Below are 17,809 nucleotides of genomic sequence, written 5' to 3' on the forward strand. Positions count from 1 at the left end.
TAATATTCTCTAAGTCCATCCATGTTGGCACAAATGGCCATATTACATCTTTTCTTATGACTGAGTAGAATTCCAATGTATATATGTACCACATATTCTTTATCCATTCATTTACTGAAGGAACTGGTTGTTTCTATGTCTTGGCCACTGTGAATAATGCTGCAATGAATATAGGGGTGCATATATTTTTGTAAGTGCATGTTTTTGAGTTTTTCAGGTAGATACCCAGGGGAGAGAGCTGGATCATATGGTAACTATTCTTTTTTTTTTTTTTTAATGTTCAATGAACTCTGAAATATTTTTTGGCCTCCTGACCCATCAAGGGATGTCCCACTTCTACTGTCTTTAATGCCTCAAAATTTTGATGTTGTTCCCCTCAGACACCACTTTGCCATCCACAGTCCTGCGGGTGGTGATCTTTTGGATGGTTTGTAAGGAGTAGCTGTTGTCCAGGGCATCAACAAGATTGAAGTCCTCCCCTTCTACCAGTAGGCAGCAGTAGGTAGGAATCTCAGCCTCCAGCTTGACCTTGATGTTCATCAGGGCCTCATACTCCAGGGCTTGGCACTGCCCCTCTTCCCGGCTCTGGGACAGCTCTGACTTCAGGTGCAGGAGGATCCCACTGAGTTGTTCCACCTGCGTGGCATAATGCATCTCCACCTCCCTCAGGCTGTTCTCCAAACTGGCCTTCAGATTTCTCATTGAGTCCAGGTCAGTCTCTAAGAACTGGATCGTATGTCTCAGCTCTGTGACTGTCCTCTCGGCAACTCCTATCTCAGTAGTCTGTGTGGTGATCACTGTGGTGCTCTCCTCAGTCTGTTGGTACCAGTACTTGCCTAGCCCCTCTTGGTTCATTGCAGTCAGTCTGTCATACAGGGTCCGAATGTCTGTCATGATTTTGCTGAGGTCCTGAGATATGGGGGCATCCAACTCCATGGTCAACCCAGAACTGGCAATCTGGTTTTGACCGTTTACTTTTTCCATGTGGCTCTTCTTCATGAAGAGCAGCTCCTCCTTAAGAGCCTCAATCTCTGTCTCCAGCTGCAGCAAAGTGATATTGGTGTCATCAATAACCTTTTGGAGCCCACTGATGTCATTCTTCACAGACTGGCATATGGCCAGCTCTGTCTCATACTTGACTGTGAAATCATCAGCAGCAAGATGGGCAATGTCAATCTGCAGAATACAGGCACTGTTCAAAGAATTTGCAAAGATCTGAGCCCTCAGGTCCTCAGTGGTATTGATATAATGCTCCCAATCTCTGACCAGGGGTCCCTTCTTCTCTAGGTATTCGTGGATTCTGCCCTCCAGTCTCCGATTATCAGTCTCCAGGTTTCTCACCCTCTCCAGGTAGAAGGCCAGGGATTGCATAGCCTCCTTCTCAGTCTGGATGCCCCCATGCCTGCTACACCAACCATTCCTGCAGCCAGGCCCGCAGATCCCCACCTGCCCTGCACACTGGTGGAGTGGGACACTGATTTCTGGGAGTCCGAGCCCCCACTGCTTGCATAAACGCAGGATACACTGCTGGCCAGCCAGACCCAGCAGCTGGGCAACTGCATGGAGCCCAGGGTCCAGTAGTTTGTGGAAAAGCTGGAGTGTGTGCTGTAGCTCATGTTGTTCAGGGAGGAAGGCATGAAGCTGAGACTCAGGTTGAAGCTGCCAGTAACTCTAGTCTTATTTTGAGGAACCTCTATACTGATTTCCACAGTGGCTATATGAGTCTGCCTTCTCACCAGCTATGAAAGAGGGTTCCTTTTTCTCTACAACCTCTCCAACAATTTTTATCAATATTACTTGTCTTGCTGACAAGAGGCATTCTAACAGGTATAAGGTCGTATCTCATTATAGTTCTGATTCACATTTCCCTAAACAGCTAGTGAAGTTGAGCATCTTTTCACATGTCTATTGGCCATTTGTATGTTTTCTGGGAGAAGCGTCTGTTCAGGACCTCTGCCCATTTTAATTGGATTCTTTGGGGGTTTTTTTGTTGTTGTTGAGTTGTATGAGTTCTTTATATATTTGGGATATCTACCCCTTGTCGGAGCTCTTGTTTGTAAATATCTTCTCCCATTCAGTTGGTTACCTTTTTGTTTTGCTGGCAGTTTCTTTTGCTGTACAGAAGTTTTTTAGTTCAATACAGTCCCTTAAAAAAAAGTTATATGTTGGTGGACTAAAGTGTAATTTACAGTTATAATCCTTTCCCCTCCTAATTCGGGTTTACCTGGAACGCTTATTAAAAATACAGGTTTTTCAGGCCCATGAACCAAAGGTCACCAGTTCAATTCCCCATGACAGCACAAGCCTGGATTGCGGGCCATGTCCCCAGTTAGGGGCATGCAAGAGGCAACCGATCAATTTTTCTCTCACACATTGATGCTTCTCTCCCTCACTCCCTCTCTTCCCCTCTCTCTAGAAATAAATAAAATCTTTTTTAAAAATTACAGAATTTTGGATTCTGCCTGAGACTATTGAATTGGACTTTCTGAAAGTAGGTCTCTAGAATATACATACACATATACATATACTTTTACTAAGCATCCCAGGTGATTCTTACACTGATTAAAATTTGAGAACCACCAGTACAGAAGGGAGTCCTGCCACCTCCTAATCCCCAGCTAAATATTTTCAGGTAAATCACTTTGTTTAACTCAGTGCAAAACTCTTGTTGCTATTAAAAATGACCACTGATATACTATTTTAAATTTTACCAGACATGGTCGTGCTGTCATTGTTCTTTTTAACATCATTACTCTGGTTGTAACAACCTACACAGATGTGTCCATTGGCAATGTGTACTAAGAAAAATAAATCATGTCTCTACCAATTCCCAAAATAAGATGACATATGATTCTACACTGATGCAACCTACTCACAAGTTTGTAAATGCTTATAAATGCCAAACAGTGCCACGCCTCAAGTGCATATTTTGCCAAACAGTTTAATAGCAGAAAATATTCCATCACTAAACCAGTTTGTTTCTTAAATAATTTTATTTCAAAGATTTTCTTGAATACTAAGTTTTTCTTTTAAAAAAATTTTAAATGTAGAAGCCACACCAAAAATGAATTCTGATGAGCTATCTTTCATACAAATATTTCCTTCATTTAAGTTATGCATACAGTCAATTCACAGAAATTAACCAGGCATGGTAAGTTGGGGGACTCAAGCCTTGAAAAGTCTTAAATATTCTGACAATGCATTTTTAATGCATTTTAATGACACCTCTAAAAATACTTATAAATACACCTCTATCAACTATAATAGCACTTATTGTATTATAATTGGCTGTTTATCTGCCTCGATTCCCTTCCTAGATTCTAAATGCCGTAAATGGAGATATCACTGAGTACCATTGTCAGTGTTATAATCCTGGTGCATGGTAGATGGCCTGACACATAGCAGATCATTCACTCAGTGAATACTTGTTGAAAGGAATGAATGGCTGGATGAATTTTATAAAACAAAACTTACACACTGTTCGTGTGTTTTAAACATATTAATTCATAATACTCTTATCATCCTTAAAAGATAAAATATCACTGATGAAGAAACTTAAGCTTAGAGATCAAGCAGCATGTCCAAGTTGCTCAGCTACTTGACAGCAGAACAGGATTTGAATCTAGAATTAGAATACCAAAGTACTCAATCTTTCCATTATAACCCTGAAAATTTCATCAAGGTGTTAACATCAAAAAAAGGAAGAATATCTGTAGCACAGCCTTAAGAAGGCTTGGGTTGTTCTCCAATTTCATTAAGAAGAGAAAACTGTGAGCAACAGGAGATAAATATCAAACTAATCATACAAATATACACCTTAAATTTTTTACAGAAGGGTACATTTAATATAAGGGAAAAAAGAATCAGAAAGTAAGAATTTTTTCATTAATGACCAAAAGAGTTACTATAAAAAAAGACTAAAGATACGAAAAAAATAGTACTCATGAAAACTAACAGTATGAATACACAAATGCTAAAAATAGAGAAATATTAAGTTCCCTAGATTTACCACAGCCAGGGTAAAACCATCCCCCAAACAATCCAGGTACTTTGTTCTGCTTCCACACTTACCAACCCATGTTCTGATGACTAAACTGGATTCTCAAGTATCCTAAATCAAGAAAAGGATGTTCTGAATAATAGTTACAAGTATTGTGGTCAATGTAAAAAATGCCTGCCCCATTGTAAACTGATATTCTAGATAACAAATCTGTCTCTAATAAATCTGTTATTCTGAATGAATTTCCCAGACCATCAACACTGATGGGTAATAAATAAAAATCACACATTTAACTTAGCAAAGCAAAAGACCAGACTATGGATTCCTGATAAGTCAGCCAACCCCTCTCACTATTTAGGCCACATTTCTCAGAAATATCAGAACCTGGCATTTACAACTTTGATTCAATCTTAGCAGAATTTTAAAGACTGATCTTTTCTCCATTCACTTTCAAATACACCAAACAGGTAATTTGGTTTATAGTACCATATAAGTACATTTAAAAAATTATTACAGGCCAATAAAAAGCATTTTTAATATAAACATATTTCCCCTAAATAAGAATAAACAGAATGAATCAATTCTACTCTCTAATTGTCTACCATCAATTCTTCTTCATACATAGCCCATTGGCAAACTGCTTTCCCAAAACTGCTGTAACTAGAGCATCAAAACAAAAATCTGACAAATTTTACTTAGCAGCTCATCACATTCCACTTTGAGATGTAAGAGAAAACGCCAAAAATGACTTAAATTTTCCACCATTAAGGCTTAAAGTCCTTCATGTATAAAGCCCTTTAAACAGAGTTCTTCCTTTTCTGTTCTCATGATTCTCTGTCTGAAATGTCACTTTCCATTTAATTCTATTCTGTCTGAGACTATTATTTGCCTTATAATGTTATTCATGAAATTTTGGGAGCCTCAAAGATAATGTCTGTCAAGTAACATTTAATAAGTTTCAGGCATCTACAGGTTAGAAAGCTAAAAACCTTAGTAAAAAGCCTCTAAGGAAAAGATGTCCTGACTGATGTGGCTCAGTGGGTTGAGCATCATCCTGCAAACCAAAAGGTCTGGCAGCTCAATTCCCGGTCAGGACACATGCCTGGGTTGCAGGCCAGGTCCCAGGTGTGGGCATGTGAGAGGCAACCAATTGATGTTTCTCTCACATATTGATGTTTCTCTCCCTCTCTTTCTCCCTCCCTTCTCCTCTAAAATTAAATAAATTTTAAAAATAGAAAGACAAGAAAAGAGCACAATCTTGACTGATGTGGCTCAGTGGGTTGGGTATCATCCTATGGAACAAAAGGTCGCTGGTTCAATCCCCTGTCAAGGCACATGCCTGGTTTGTGGGTCAGGTCCCCAGCAAGGGGTGTGCAAGGGGCAACCAACTGATATTTCTCTTGCATATTGATGTTTCTCTCCCTCTTTCTCCCTACCTTTCCCTCTCTCTAGAAATAAATAAATAAAACTTTAAAAAAGAAGAACAGAGCATAGTTTTGGGAAGTTTTACAAGACAAAAAAATTACACTTCAGGACCAACCAGGGGTCAAGACCTCATATAACAAACCAGGTTCTAAAGTAAAATAAAAAGGCAAAACACAGACTGGGAGAAATATACATAATACATGTATCTGATGATCCTCAAAAGCATTAGGTTAAAAGAAATCTGACTTAAACACTGCATGCTTTATGATTTCATCTATAGGAAGTACAATAATAGGCAAAACTAATCTATAGTGATAGAAATCAGGTTTCCTGTGAGGTATGGGGATTACTCAGAAGAGACCTTGAAGGAACCTTTCTGGAGCAATGAGAATGTTCTATATACTTATTGGGGTAACTGAATACTACTCAGCAATTTTTAAAAATTACTATATACTCATATATGGATAAAGCACAAAAGTATAATGTTAAGGGAAAGATGCAAAACACTACATACAGTATGACTTCATCTATATGAAGTCCAGTAAAAGGCAAAACTAATTTATCATGATAGAAATCAGAACAGTGGTTTCCCATGAGGTATGGGAATTGACTAGAACAGAACATCAGAAAATCTTTCCAAAACAGTGGAAACATTCTACATCTTTATAATAGGGCTGAATAGAGGGGTATATACAGTTATTAAAACTCATCAAATTGTCCACTTAGGATGAGTGCATTTAACCAAATGTGAATTTCACAAATTTTTGCAGTTATAACTGCAAAAATAAATCAACTTTTCTTATCAAAAGAAAAAAGCAGAGTAATAAAATTATAAAGTAGCAGAGACTTGACATCTCAAGCAATTTTCCTTTAATACTTTGCCAAAATGTCTTTACGTACCCAAACCAATTAAGTTTACCAATGTATCAAACTCCTTAATAATAAAAAAAAAAAAAAAAAATGAAAAGGCAAAATAAAGGAAATTTCAGGCAAAAAAGGGCTGAGGAGATGTCTCACCAATAGATCTTTCTTGAATACAAGAAATAGTGAAGTTTTTTCAGGCATAAGGGAAATAAATGATAACTGACACAGTGCCAAAAATGGTAAATAAGTGGGTAAATACAAGCCTTTTTTGTGTTGTTGCTTCTTAAATTCTTTAAAAGGCAATTCACTCTTTAAAGCAAAAATAATAGCAATGAATTGTGCCCTTGCTGGTGAGGTTCAGTGGACTGAGTGCCAACCTAGGAAACAAAGGGATGCCAGTTTGATTCCCAGTCTAAGACACATGCCTGGGTTGTATGACAGATCTCCAGCAGGGGGCTTGCAAGAGGCAACCATGCATTGATGTTTCTCTCCCTCCATCTCTCTCTCCTTTCCCCTCTCCTAAAAATAAATTTAAAGCAAAAATAATAGCAATGAATTGTGAGGTTTCTAACACATGTAGAACTACATGACAAGAATAAAACAAAGGATAGGAAGAGGTAAATGGAAATATAAAATTTTTATACATTATGTATGAATTGATATAATTCAGGATAGACTGTACTAAGTAAGCCATGTAATCCCTGGAACAATAAGGTGAAAATAAAGAGGTACAGAAGGTATAACCAAGATGATGTGATATCTGCTGGACTCAGATTTATCTACACTAAAACTACGTTTCTGAAAATTTCTTCGCAAGTATTTTCAGGTCAGGAATGGTCACAAGGAAAAAAATCTATGCAAAATTTAGAAGACCAAAGAAAAGCAGCAGGCATTACATCCCTGAAAAAGTACGGTTATAGCACAATGTGCTATTGTAATTTATACACATTATCACTCATCTGCTGGATTACCTCACTCACATTTAGTAGGAGCAAGGTCCACAATTTCTACAAATCTGGACTAATTTTCCTTGTGAACATAAACGCAAAAATCCTTAACAAAATCAAGTCCAGAAATATATGAAAAGAACAATGCAAGATGACCAAGCGGTGTTTCTTCCAGCAAAGATGGTTTAATATAAAGAAACCAGTGTAATTCACTATATTAAGGCCACTAGAAAGAATCTACAGAGTGGCGTCAAAAAAAAAACCAACAGAATATATTTATAAAAAATTGTGTATTTATTGTTACATGTCTAAACTTCAGTCACCTTCAAATAGGTGTATTGCATCTCCATTTGATGCAATACACCTATCAAGATGGTTTTTTTCCATTGCTCAAAATGGTTTCTGAACTCATCAATTTTGATGTCTTTCGGTGCTTCTGTCATTTTTTGTTTCATCTCTTCCACAGCAAAACGTTTCTCTTTAAGGACTTTTATCATCCAAAGAAACAAAAAAAAAAAGTCACTGGGGCGAGATCAGGTGAATAGGGAGGGTGGGGCATTGGAGTCATACTATTTTTGGTCAAAACCTGCTGAACACTCAGCACTGTATGGACAAGTGCATTCATAAATTACCCACTATGATATGGGCAAATGCCATTGAAACAGTCTTTAAAAAAAACCTCACTGAAGCTGAATGCAGCCTCTCACAACAATGTCAACTGGTACACTGAGAGACACATGGGTTTCTAGAACACTCACCTAGCAGGGGAAGCCTGTGTACTACAAGGCGGCCACCCTGCAGAATATAATGCCAGGGGTTTTTTTGGCAGGGGGTGGGAGGGAAACCCTTGTATAATTATTTCACTAGAGAAACAAAAGTATCTGACAAAATTTAACACTCATTACTGAATGATAAAAAATAATTAGTAAACTAGGGATAGAGGAAACTTTCTCAACTTGATGAAAGAAATCTATGAAAAATCTATACTAACATCCTTCTAAATAGTGAAACACTGAATACTTTCTTCCTAAGATTAGGAAGAAGGCAAGGGTGTTTGCTGTCACCACTTCTAGTCAACATTGTACAGAAGGACGTAGCCAATGCAATAAAGCAAGAATAAGAAAGAAAAAAGTCATAAAGACTTTCTTTTTTTTAATCACAAATGACTATATATAGTAAATCCTCTCAATTTTTTAAAAAGAAAAACCTTCCAGAATGATAAAGGAATGGATAAGGTCCCAAGATATAAAATAAATATGACAAAGTCTACTATATCCTCAAAAAATTAAAATTATCAACTGATTCAGCAATTCCACTTCTGGTTATACAAGGCCTGTCCAGAAGGTATTCAGCCATGTAATATGAAAAAGAGATATTTATTGAAGACACAAGAAACACTGTACAAGGGACAATGATGCCTCACTTCCCTTCAAAGTAGGCACCTTGGGACCTCGCAAATCACCATAAGCTTCCCCATAGTATTTTCCTGAATTTCATCAGCAGTTTGAAAGCTCTTCCCTTTCAAAAGTGATTTTAGTTTTGTGAAAAGCCAGAAGTTGCAGGGCACCAAATCTGGGCTGTAATGGAGCTGAGTCACCTGGATGATTTGATGTTTCGCCTGAAAACTCTGCACAAGATATGATGCATGAACAGGTGTGTTGTCGTGATGAAGCTACCAATAACCAGTTTCCCATAGCTGTGGCCTTCTGAATCACTCAAATAGTTTCAGTGGAGGAATGTTCAAGCTTAATGCAAAATTTGATGCAGATTCGTCACTACTTTCTCAGTTATTTTGAATGCTATGGCCACACAGTACACATGCTCACTGAATGGTATCTACCACCCCCACTGACTAGTACAGTGAAGTTGTCATTGTTCACACATGTGCATTTCAGTCCACTCTCCTTGGCTGCCAGCTTATATTGATGTTGTGCAAACCATTTTCATTTTATCACAATAGCTGGACTTTTTCCAGACAGACCCTGCAGACATTTAACAGAATATTATCCAGTCCTTTCAAAGGAAATACTGAAATATAGTATAACATGGATGAACCTTGAGGTCATTATGCTAAGTAAAATATGCCAGACACAAAAGGATAAATATTGTATGATTCCACTTAGATATCTAGAATAGTCAAATCCAAAGAGACAAAAAGTGGAATGGTGGTTGCCAGGAGCTAAAGTGTATTGAGTTTCAGTTTGGGAAGATGAAAAAATTTTGGAGATAAATGGTGGCAATGGTGCACATCACTGTGAATGTACTTAACGCCACTGAGTTGTACCCTTAAAAATGGTTAAAGTCATAAAATTTTGTTATGTATATTTTACCACAGAATGAATAAAAAGCCCATTATATGGTTTCATGCATATGAAGTTTAAAAACAGGCAAAATTAACACATAATGTTAGGTTCAAAGTGCTGGGTTATCCTAGAGCATGAGGGGATGACCAGAAGGTTTATTTACATTGTTTTCTTTTTCTTTTTAAGATTTTTATTAATTTCTGAAGACAGGGAAAGGGAGGGAGAAAGAGAAGGAGAGAAACATCGATGTGAGAAACATCAGTGAATTGCCTTTCCTCTGCATCCCAGCAAGAGACCAAGTCCACAACCCAGATACATCCCCTGAATGGGAATCAAACCTGAGACCTTTTGCTTTGCTGGCTGATGCCCAAACAATTGATCCACACTGGTCAGGGCATACATTCTGTTTCCTTAACCTGAGTACTGATTTCATCAATGTGTTCATTTTGTGAAAGTTCATCAAATTATATTTTCATGATTTGCGTTCCTTGCTACATGAATATTATACCACCACAAAGTTTGTTTTGTTTTTTTGTCTGTTTCCCTTAGTTAATGACAGATAAGTTGTGATTTTGTTGAGGTGGGAATATGCATCATGCTCACAGTTAGACTGGTTTCAGAGCAGCTCATCTGTCCAGCAAGTGAGCCATACTGATCAACATCTACTCTACAGAGCCCATTTAGCTCATGCTATTTGTCTCTGACACATAAAATCTAATTCTTCTGAAATGGTGAGAATACTGTTTTCTATTCCAAAACAGTCTCAAAATGAAATTTAACTCCTACTATTAGTGACAGAAGTAAACAGAAATGAATAGGTCAAAGAAAGTAATATGAAAGTCTCTAAGTACATTATAAGAAAAATATCAAGGATATACACCTGTTCTGAAAATATTTTTCTACATGTCAAAGCATTCACAAGGCCCAGCTGCTTATAGTCTGTTAAATTCACTCTTTAGAATTATATATATATTTTTTAAAAAGCTTGGTAAAGCATTCTGATTTCAAAAGATGTGAAGGCAAATGAATTATTTCAGTTTGATCAAAACAAGGATTACTTAACACCATTAGGAAATACTACACTCACTAATACTCTTACTTATATCCAAAAATATCTAATACTGTTTTAGAACTAAAACAGGATTTCATGATTCATGTAATTTATATGCAGAAAGCAGAAAGGATGCACTCAAAAATGCTATTAAATTTGGGTCTGAGTAACAGTATACAAATTTTATCCTGGACAGTGAATAAATGATACATAAGCATGAATTCTATGTGTCTTAGTGTATGTGAACTAAAAAATTTATTAACTTGATAACACTGTATGGATTAATATCCTTCCAAAAAGAGGAAAATTTTGCTAAATTTTACTAGTACATGTTTTAATAACAAAACTACAGAACAGATTCATTATAATAGCTTACAGTCTCCTTTATATACATAAGAGGGAGCAAACATTTAACACATCTTTATGGGAACTTCATTAAATACTAATTTTTACAAAAGACTTTTAGGCAACAATAATTGGGAAAAATAATAATAATAAAATTACCAAAACATATTTAACTTAGTGCCTACCATGTGCCAGGCAATGCCTGGAAATAACTGTGGAAGAAAGATAAAGCTCCTGTTCTCAGGCATCACAATACTTCAGGCAACAAAGTACATCCAGAGATTTTTTTAATTCTTTAATGAGCACAAACAAATCATACTTAGCTTTTTTATAGCATTACTGTAAACTGTAATTTAAAAGGATTCAGTCCGACCAGAAACTATAAGTATGATAAAAAGACTACACAAGTATCAGTAACTTATAGTCTACAACTCTTAGAGGCAAATAACATGCATTATACAATTTAATAAAGAATTCACAGTAGGCTTTAAAATGCCAGTATCTTTTTTCCACGTGGACACTAATTATCTAAGCCACCTGACCTCTTCCATTTAACTTAATCAAAATTTAAGCAAATGACTACTGACTTAGGGGAATTTGGGGCTGTAGTTAAAGTATTTCAGAAGGGAATTATCTTTGAACTGTACTGATGAAGAGTAAAATCATAATGTCAAGACTGACATTGTGATATTTTCAATCAACCTATTGATAACACCTGAATATAGCTATTCTTATTAGACTTAAAGAGGAATGGATTCCAAAAGGGCATGATGAACTAATTGGACCTAGGTGGACATCAGGATAGCTCTTCCAATTAGGTATGTTGATAAAGAAGCAAAGCCATAGGGTAGAGTCCTTTTCAGGAAGTATGTTAGCAGGAAACAATGTGCAGTGAAAAAAATCAAGTTCAGAATCAGAGCAGAACTGGTTTCAAATTCAAGCTCTGTCACTTACAAGCCCTGTGACATATTATCAAAGTTACTGACCTCTCTGGGCCTCAATATTCTCACACATACTATGGGAATAACAATTATCTTGAAAGGCTACTACAAGGATTGATAGTAATTCAAATAAAGTGCCTAGCTTAAGAGCTCAAATATTAACTGCTATTTATAGATAAGAAAACAAAAAGCCCCATGATTTACACAGGTTTAGAAAGTAGAAAGAGAGGGGGCCAGAATGTTATTTCTAGTAATACTGCTTATCTTAAAGTCTGATTGGTCTGGTATTAATCATACCAGCTTTGTAATCATTTTCATCCTCTTATTTCCAACCTGAGTCTCTATATTTCAAATGTCCCTCTTCTAAACAATATAAACCAGTTTTTCTTTATTACCTAATCTGACAATCTCTACCCTTTTGATTACTGTTTAGTCTATTTACATTTAATGTATTAATAACTATTGATATGGTTGAGTTTAAGTCTATCTTTTTGTGTGTTTGTAAGCTGTCCCAATTGCTTTCCTTCAGTTCTCTTCCTTATCTGCATTCTTTAAGGTTGACTGTTTTTAACATTCCATTTCATCTCCTTTACTGATTTCTTAACTATAGTTCTTCTATTTGTTTTTCATTCAACAAATTATAACATCCATCCATAACTTATCAGTCTATCTTGAGTTAATATTATTACCACATTCCATATAATGTAAGAACCTTACAAGAGAATCTATTTATATATTTTCAGCTACTACTGTGTATTTTACTTCTATGGAAAATATAAAACTCTACTATGTATTGTTATTTGTGTTAATCAACTTTTTAAAAATGAAAGGAGACATAATTTTTTATATTTACCCACATGTATGCCATTTTAAGTTCTCTTCATTTCTTTCAAAGAACCACGTTTCCATCTAGTATCATTTCTCTTCAGCCTAAAGAATTCCTGTTAGTATTTCTTTTTTCTTTAAATATATTTTATTGATTATGCTATTAGTTGTCCCAATTTTTTGCCCTTTGCCCCCTTCTGCCTGGTACCCTCATTCCCTCCAGCAATCCCCTCCCTTAGTTCATGTCCATGGTCCATGCATGTAATTTCTTTGGCTACTCTATTTCCTATACTGTTCTTAACATCCTCCTGTCTATTTTGTACCTATCAATTTGCACTTCTTAATCCCTGCACCTTTTCCTCATTCTCCCTCTTCCTCCTCCCAGCCTGATAACCCTCCAAATGATCTTCATATCTATAATTCTGTTCCTGTTGTGCTTGTTTGCTAAGTTTGTTTTTTAGATTCAGTTGTGTACAGTTGTGCACTTGTTGCCATTTTGTTGTTCATAATTTTGATCTTTTTCTTAGACAGTTCCCTTTAACATTTCATATAATAATGACTTGGTGATGATGAAATCCTTTAGTTTAACCTTGTCTGGGAAGCACTTTATCTGCCCTTCTATTCTAAATGGTAGCTTTGCTAGACAGAATCATCTGGGCTGTAGGTCCTTGCTTTTCATCATTTTGAATACTTCCTGCAAGTCCCTTCAAGCTGTAAAGTGTCATTTGAGAAATCAGCAGACAGTCTTATTGGGACTTATTTGTAGGTAAGTCTCTTCTTTTCTCTTGCTGCTTTTAAGACTCTTTCTTTATCTTTAACCTTTGGCATTTTAATTATTATATGTCTTGGTGTGGTCCTCTGTGGGTCCACCTTGTTTGGGATTCTCTGTGCTTCCTAGGCCTGTATGTCTATTTCCTTCACCAAATCAGGAAAGTTTTCTTTCATTATTTTTTCAAATAAGTTTTAAATATCTTGCTCTTCCTCCTCCTGGCACCCTATGATTCAGATGTTGGTACATTTGGAGATGTCCCAGAAGGTCCTTATACTATTCTCATTTTTTTTAATTCTTTTTTCTTCTTGCTGTTCTGATTGAATGCTTTTTTCTTCTTTATGTTCCAAGTTGTTGATTTGAACCTTGGCTTCACCCCCTCCACTGTTAGTTCCCTGCAGGTTTTTTCTTCTTTCACTTAATGCAGCCTTCACTTCTGCCTAGGTCTTTTTTATGTTGTTGCAGTACCAAATGATTATTTTGAGCATCCTGATAACCAGTGTTTTGAACTCTACATCTGATAGGTTGCTTATCTCCATTTCACTTACTTCTTTTTCTGGGGTTTTGTTCTGTTCTTTCATTTGGGTCATGTTTCTTTGTCTCCTCAATTTGGCAGCCTCCCTGTCTATATTTCTGTGTATTAGGTAGAGCTGCTTTGACTCTCTTAGTATCATGGTCTGTCTGGATGAATGTGGCTTCTTTAAATTCTTGGTTGTCAGTCTTCCACAGAGCTTGGTTTTCTGGCAATCTAGGTGAAATATGTTTTATAGTTTAGTTGTACTTTTTGCTGTAGTTGTGCACAGAGGTGCAGCATGTTTACCTATGCCTCCACCTTGATTGGAACTATCATTAGCATTTCTTATAATGTTCAGGTCTGTTGGCAACATATCTCCTCAGGCTTTATTGTCTGAAAATATCTTCACTTTCACTTTTGAAGATTAATTTTGCTAGGTATAAGATCCTAGTTTGACTTTTTCTTTCTTTCTGCACTTAAGGATCATTCCATTTTGCCCTGTATTTCACTGTTATTGATGAGAAGTTAACTACCAGTCTTGTCATTGTTCTTTTCATAAAATGCCTTTTCCCCCCTAAATACTTTTAAGACTCTTATCTTTGATTTTTAGCACTTTGACTATGATGTATCTATGAACAGTTTTCTTTGAATTAATCCTCCTTGGTGTTCAATGAACTTCTTGAATCTGTAAATTTATCTCTTGCACCATGAACCTGCACAGGTACTGAAAAATCTTGCCAATCAAATCTATACCCAAATGGACATCTTCAGGGATTTTATTTTTTAAGTAGGAAGAATGCTAAAACTTCAAAAGAGGAGAAAAATTTAAAAATTATGACAATTACATATCTATTACTTTGCCATCAATTATTGCAAATTTTTAGAACAAATTCTTAAGAGATGTTGGCCTATAAATCCTTAGGTGAAATGTGTGATCATCATCAATTAATAACGCCAAAGCAATTTTTGATCATTTTACTTGTATATCAGAAACACATGGCAATTAACAAAATTTCTCTGATTTATTCTTAAATATGTAGAAGTAAAGATGAATGCTACTAGCCATATTGTATCTTTGTAGCATGAGTGCATTTTGGCTAATTTCAATTTAATTTGCTTTAGTTCAATAAACACTGGTAGCATGACATTTGGCAATTACTATGTTAGGTACTAGCAATACAGAAATAAATATGACACAATTCCAAACACTTGGAGAGTGTTAACAGGCTGATGTTCATTTACATATGCAAATGACAGTTAATCTAGCTTATATTCTGGTGACGAAACAAAGATTCAAAAATTCCATCATATCCTTCTCATTTTTATCTTATTTCAACAAGCTCAAAACTATCTACTTCAGTTCAGCTTAATATTCAATGAGAACACACTATGTGCTAGGAGTGTAGTTGGCATTAGGAATAATAAAATGAATAACATCTAGTTCCTCAGTATAAGAAACTCACAAATTAATAAGAAAGACAAATAAACAAACATTTACAAAATAATGTGATAGGTACAATGACATACGTGGTATATATAAGAATTTTAAATACAAAGAAGGGAGTGTCATGGAAACCATCATAGGAGATAATGCCTATGCAGAGTCTTGAAATAAACAGAAAACTGAGAGGCAGACAATGGAAGATCTGGCAAAGGCAAAGAAACATGAAATAAGTTCAAGAAAATTACAAGCATCAAATTATCACTACAGAACAAAGAAGTATAGGCTACACAAGGCCATATAAAGAAAAGTATAGGATATGTATGGCCAAATACAAAGAGCTTTGTTAGCCATGCCAATGAACTTGACCTCTATTCTATATAAGCAATTGAGTATGGGGCTCAAGAGAAGTGAGGGATAAGGCTGCTGCTTTGGGAGTCAATAGAACTTATATAATGAATCATTAAAAACCAAAGAAAAGATGATTATCCGAAGAGATAATGGGGTAAGGCAGCAAGGCATGGGGAACAAGGATAGAACCTGATGGTACATTAACATTTAGGAGAAAAATGAGGGAAAGGAGAAAGAAAAAGGAAGCACTCATAGTAGGACATAGAAATCAATGAAGGATATTCTAAATTGAGAGAAGTGTGGAAAAATTTAAATTGGAAATAGGTTGAGAAGAGGGAGCCAGTAAAAAAGAAGATGGAAGCCACAGAAAATGTAAGGAAAATTTGATGTGGAATAAGTTCCTAGACAGATGATTAAGAACAGGTCGAGGTATGGAAGTTAACAAAGATAACTATAAAGTGCTCCACTTAGCCTGAGAAATTCAAATAATTAAATTTAAGATGAGGGAGATATGCCTTACCTGTTCATACAGCATTTTAAGTTATTGCCCATTAAATACGTAACAAAATTGTAAGGTGACCCCATTAATAGTAATAGAATATACAAAGTTAGCGAAGAGGCCATTCCACCTTACTTCAAACATCTTTTGGAATATTTTATTTACTACCCAGCTTCTCTTTGAAGGGTGGCATTAAGAAGTAAACACATCCAGAAGAAAGCAAGCAAGTGATGAAAGTGATGAAAAGAACCAGAAGATTAGGGCTAGATAAGAGTTAATGGTAACATAGTTGCCTTCCTGTGGTGAGAAAAGAAATTCTACACAGGTCTACAGTAAATCAATGTTACAAAGAGGTACACTTTTATTAGCTATAATAGCTGATTTATGAAGTAGTGATCTCCCAATTACCTAGTATAATGCCTGTCACAGAGCAGGTATCCAATAAATGTTTTTCAAGTAATACACATTTCTCTGTATTCCTCACATCTTCACATCACAACACATGTGAAGTCATTCAATTATCTGTTGAACAAATAAAGGTGGAGTACACTCTCAATACATACCTATAGACAGAAGCAGTAAGAATTAAAGACACTGTGCACTTTTCAAAAATTATTACTAATACCACCAAAACACCATGATAGTCCCATCTTCTTTCTTTCTTTTTCTTTTCTTCTTGCATTTATCTGACCACAATACCAACCAAAGAGAGGTATTTCTGAGTAAATGCCTTGTTCAGCAAGTTCAGAGCATCCTATCTGGGATTACGAAAGCAATGATGGAAAAGCAACCTAGATCCATAATCCTACAATTTCATACTCTTCCTGTGGGTAAGAAATAGCTGTAACTGTGAAATGTACCCTGGTTGGCAGGGAGTTCCTTGCAGTTATCTTCATGAAGGTCTCGTAAAAACTCAGGAGGACTGCATTTGGTACTAAATTCTAGGGCCAGCTATGTATGTCGCCACTGCCCTTTCATCAAAGGATGACTTTGTATCCATGTTAAGTCAGGATACCTTCAGGATCTATCCCCTGGAAATGCCAAGGCTCTGATATAATCACACGAACATACATACACACACACACTCACACACACACACTCTCACACACACACACACATACACACACACACACACACACACACACACACACAATGTATAGATTTTTATTTTTTTTAAAGGCAAAGAAATTAAAATCCTCTAGTAGACATGCCAGGAGAGCATTTAGCTGTTTCTTGGCATAGTAATATTTTGACCTTAGCAAATTAAGTTACTCCTGAATTGTAAGTAAGGTTGGTGATCTAACAAAATCTTTAATCTTAATAAAAACATACTTTTTTTGGTATAGTCCATGTTTTAACTTTGCATATGTTCCATGCACATTTAAGTGGAAAGACTAATAACTTACATAGCATTTCTCTGTTCTTAAAATAAAGTCATAAGCACTATCATCACATACTGTTCTGTTGGGATAATAAAGGCAGAGTAAAGAGTAAAAAGTCATTGCAAAAACAGATTATAACAATACATAGAGAA

The 17,809-nt window shown here is 36.0% G+C and overlaps 2 protein-coding genes across 2 annotated transcripts in view; both read right to left on the reverse strand.

The window, feature by feature from the left end:
• Positions 1 to 17,809, reverse strand: part of FAF1 (Fas associated factor 1) — a 394,387-nt gene that overhangs the window by 362,849 nt on the left and 13,729 nt on the right. The gene's annotated exons all lie outside the window — the stretch shown is intronic.
• LOC129070026 (keratin, type I cytoskeletal 18-like) lies at positions 26 to 1,661 on the reverse strand. The gene is given in 2 exon segments (XM_054572875.1): positions 26 to 1,400; positions 1,403 to 1,661. Coding segments are annotated over 2 exon segments (1,290 nt in total). The 5' UTR covers positions 1,638 to 1,661; the 3' UTR covers positions 26 to 345.

The sequence above is a fragment of the Pteronotus mesoamericanus genome, unplaced genomic scaffold, assembly GCF_021234165.1.
Source record: "Pteronotus mesoamericanus isolate MK-2021 breed Mesoamerican mustached bat unplaced genomic scaffold, CSHL_Meso_final contig_105, whole genome shotgun sequence".
NCBI lineage: Eukaryota > Metazoa > Chordata > Mammalia > Chiroptera > Mormoopidae > Pteronotus > Pteronotus mesoamericanus.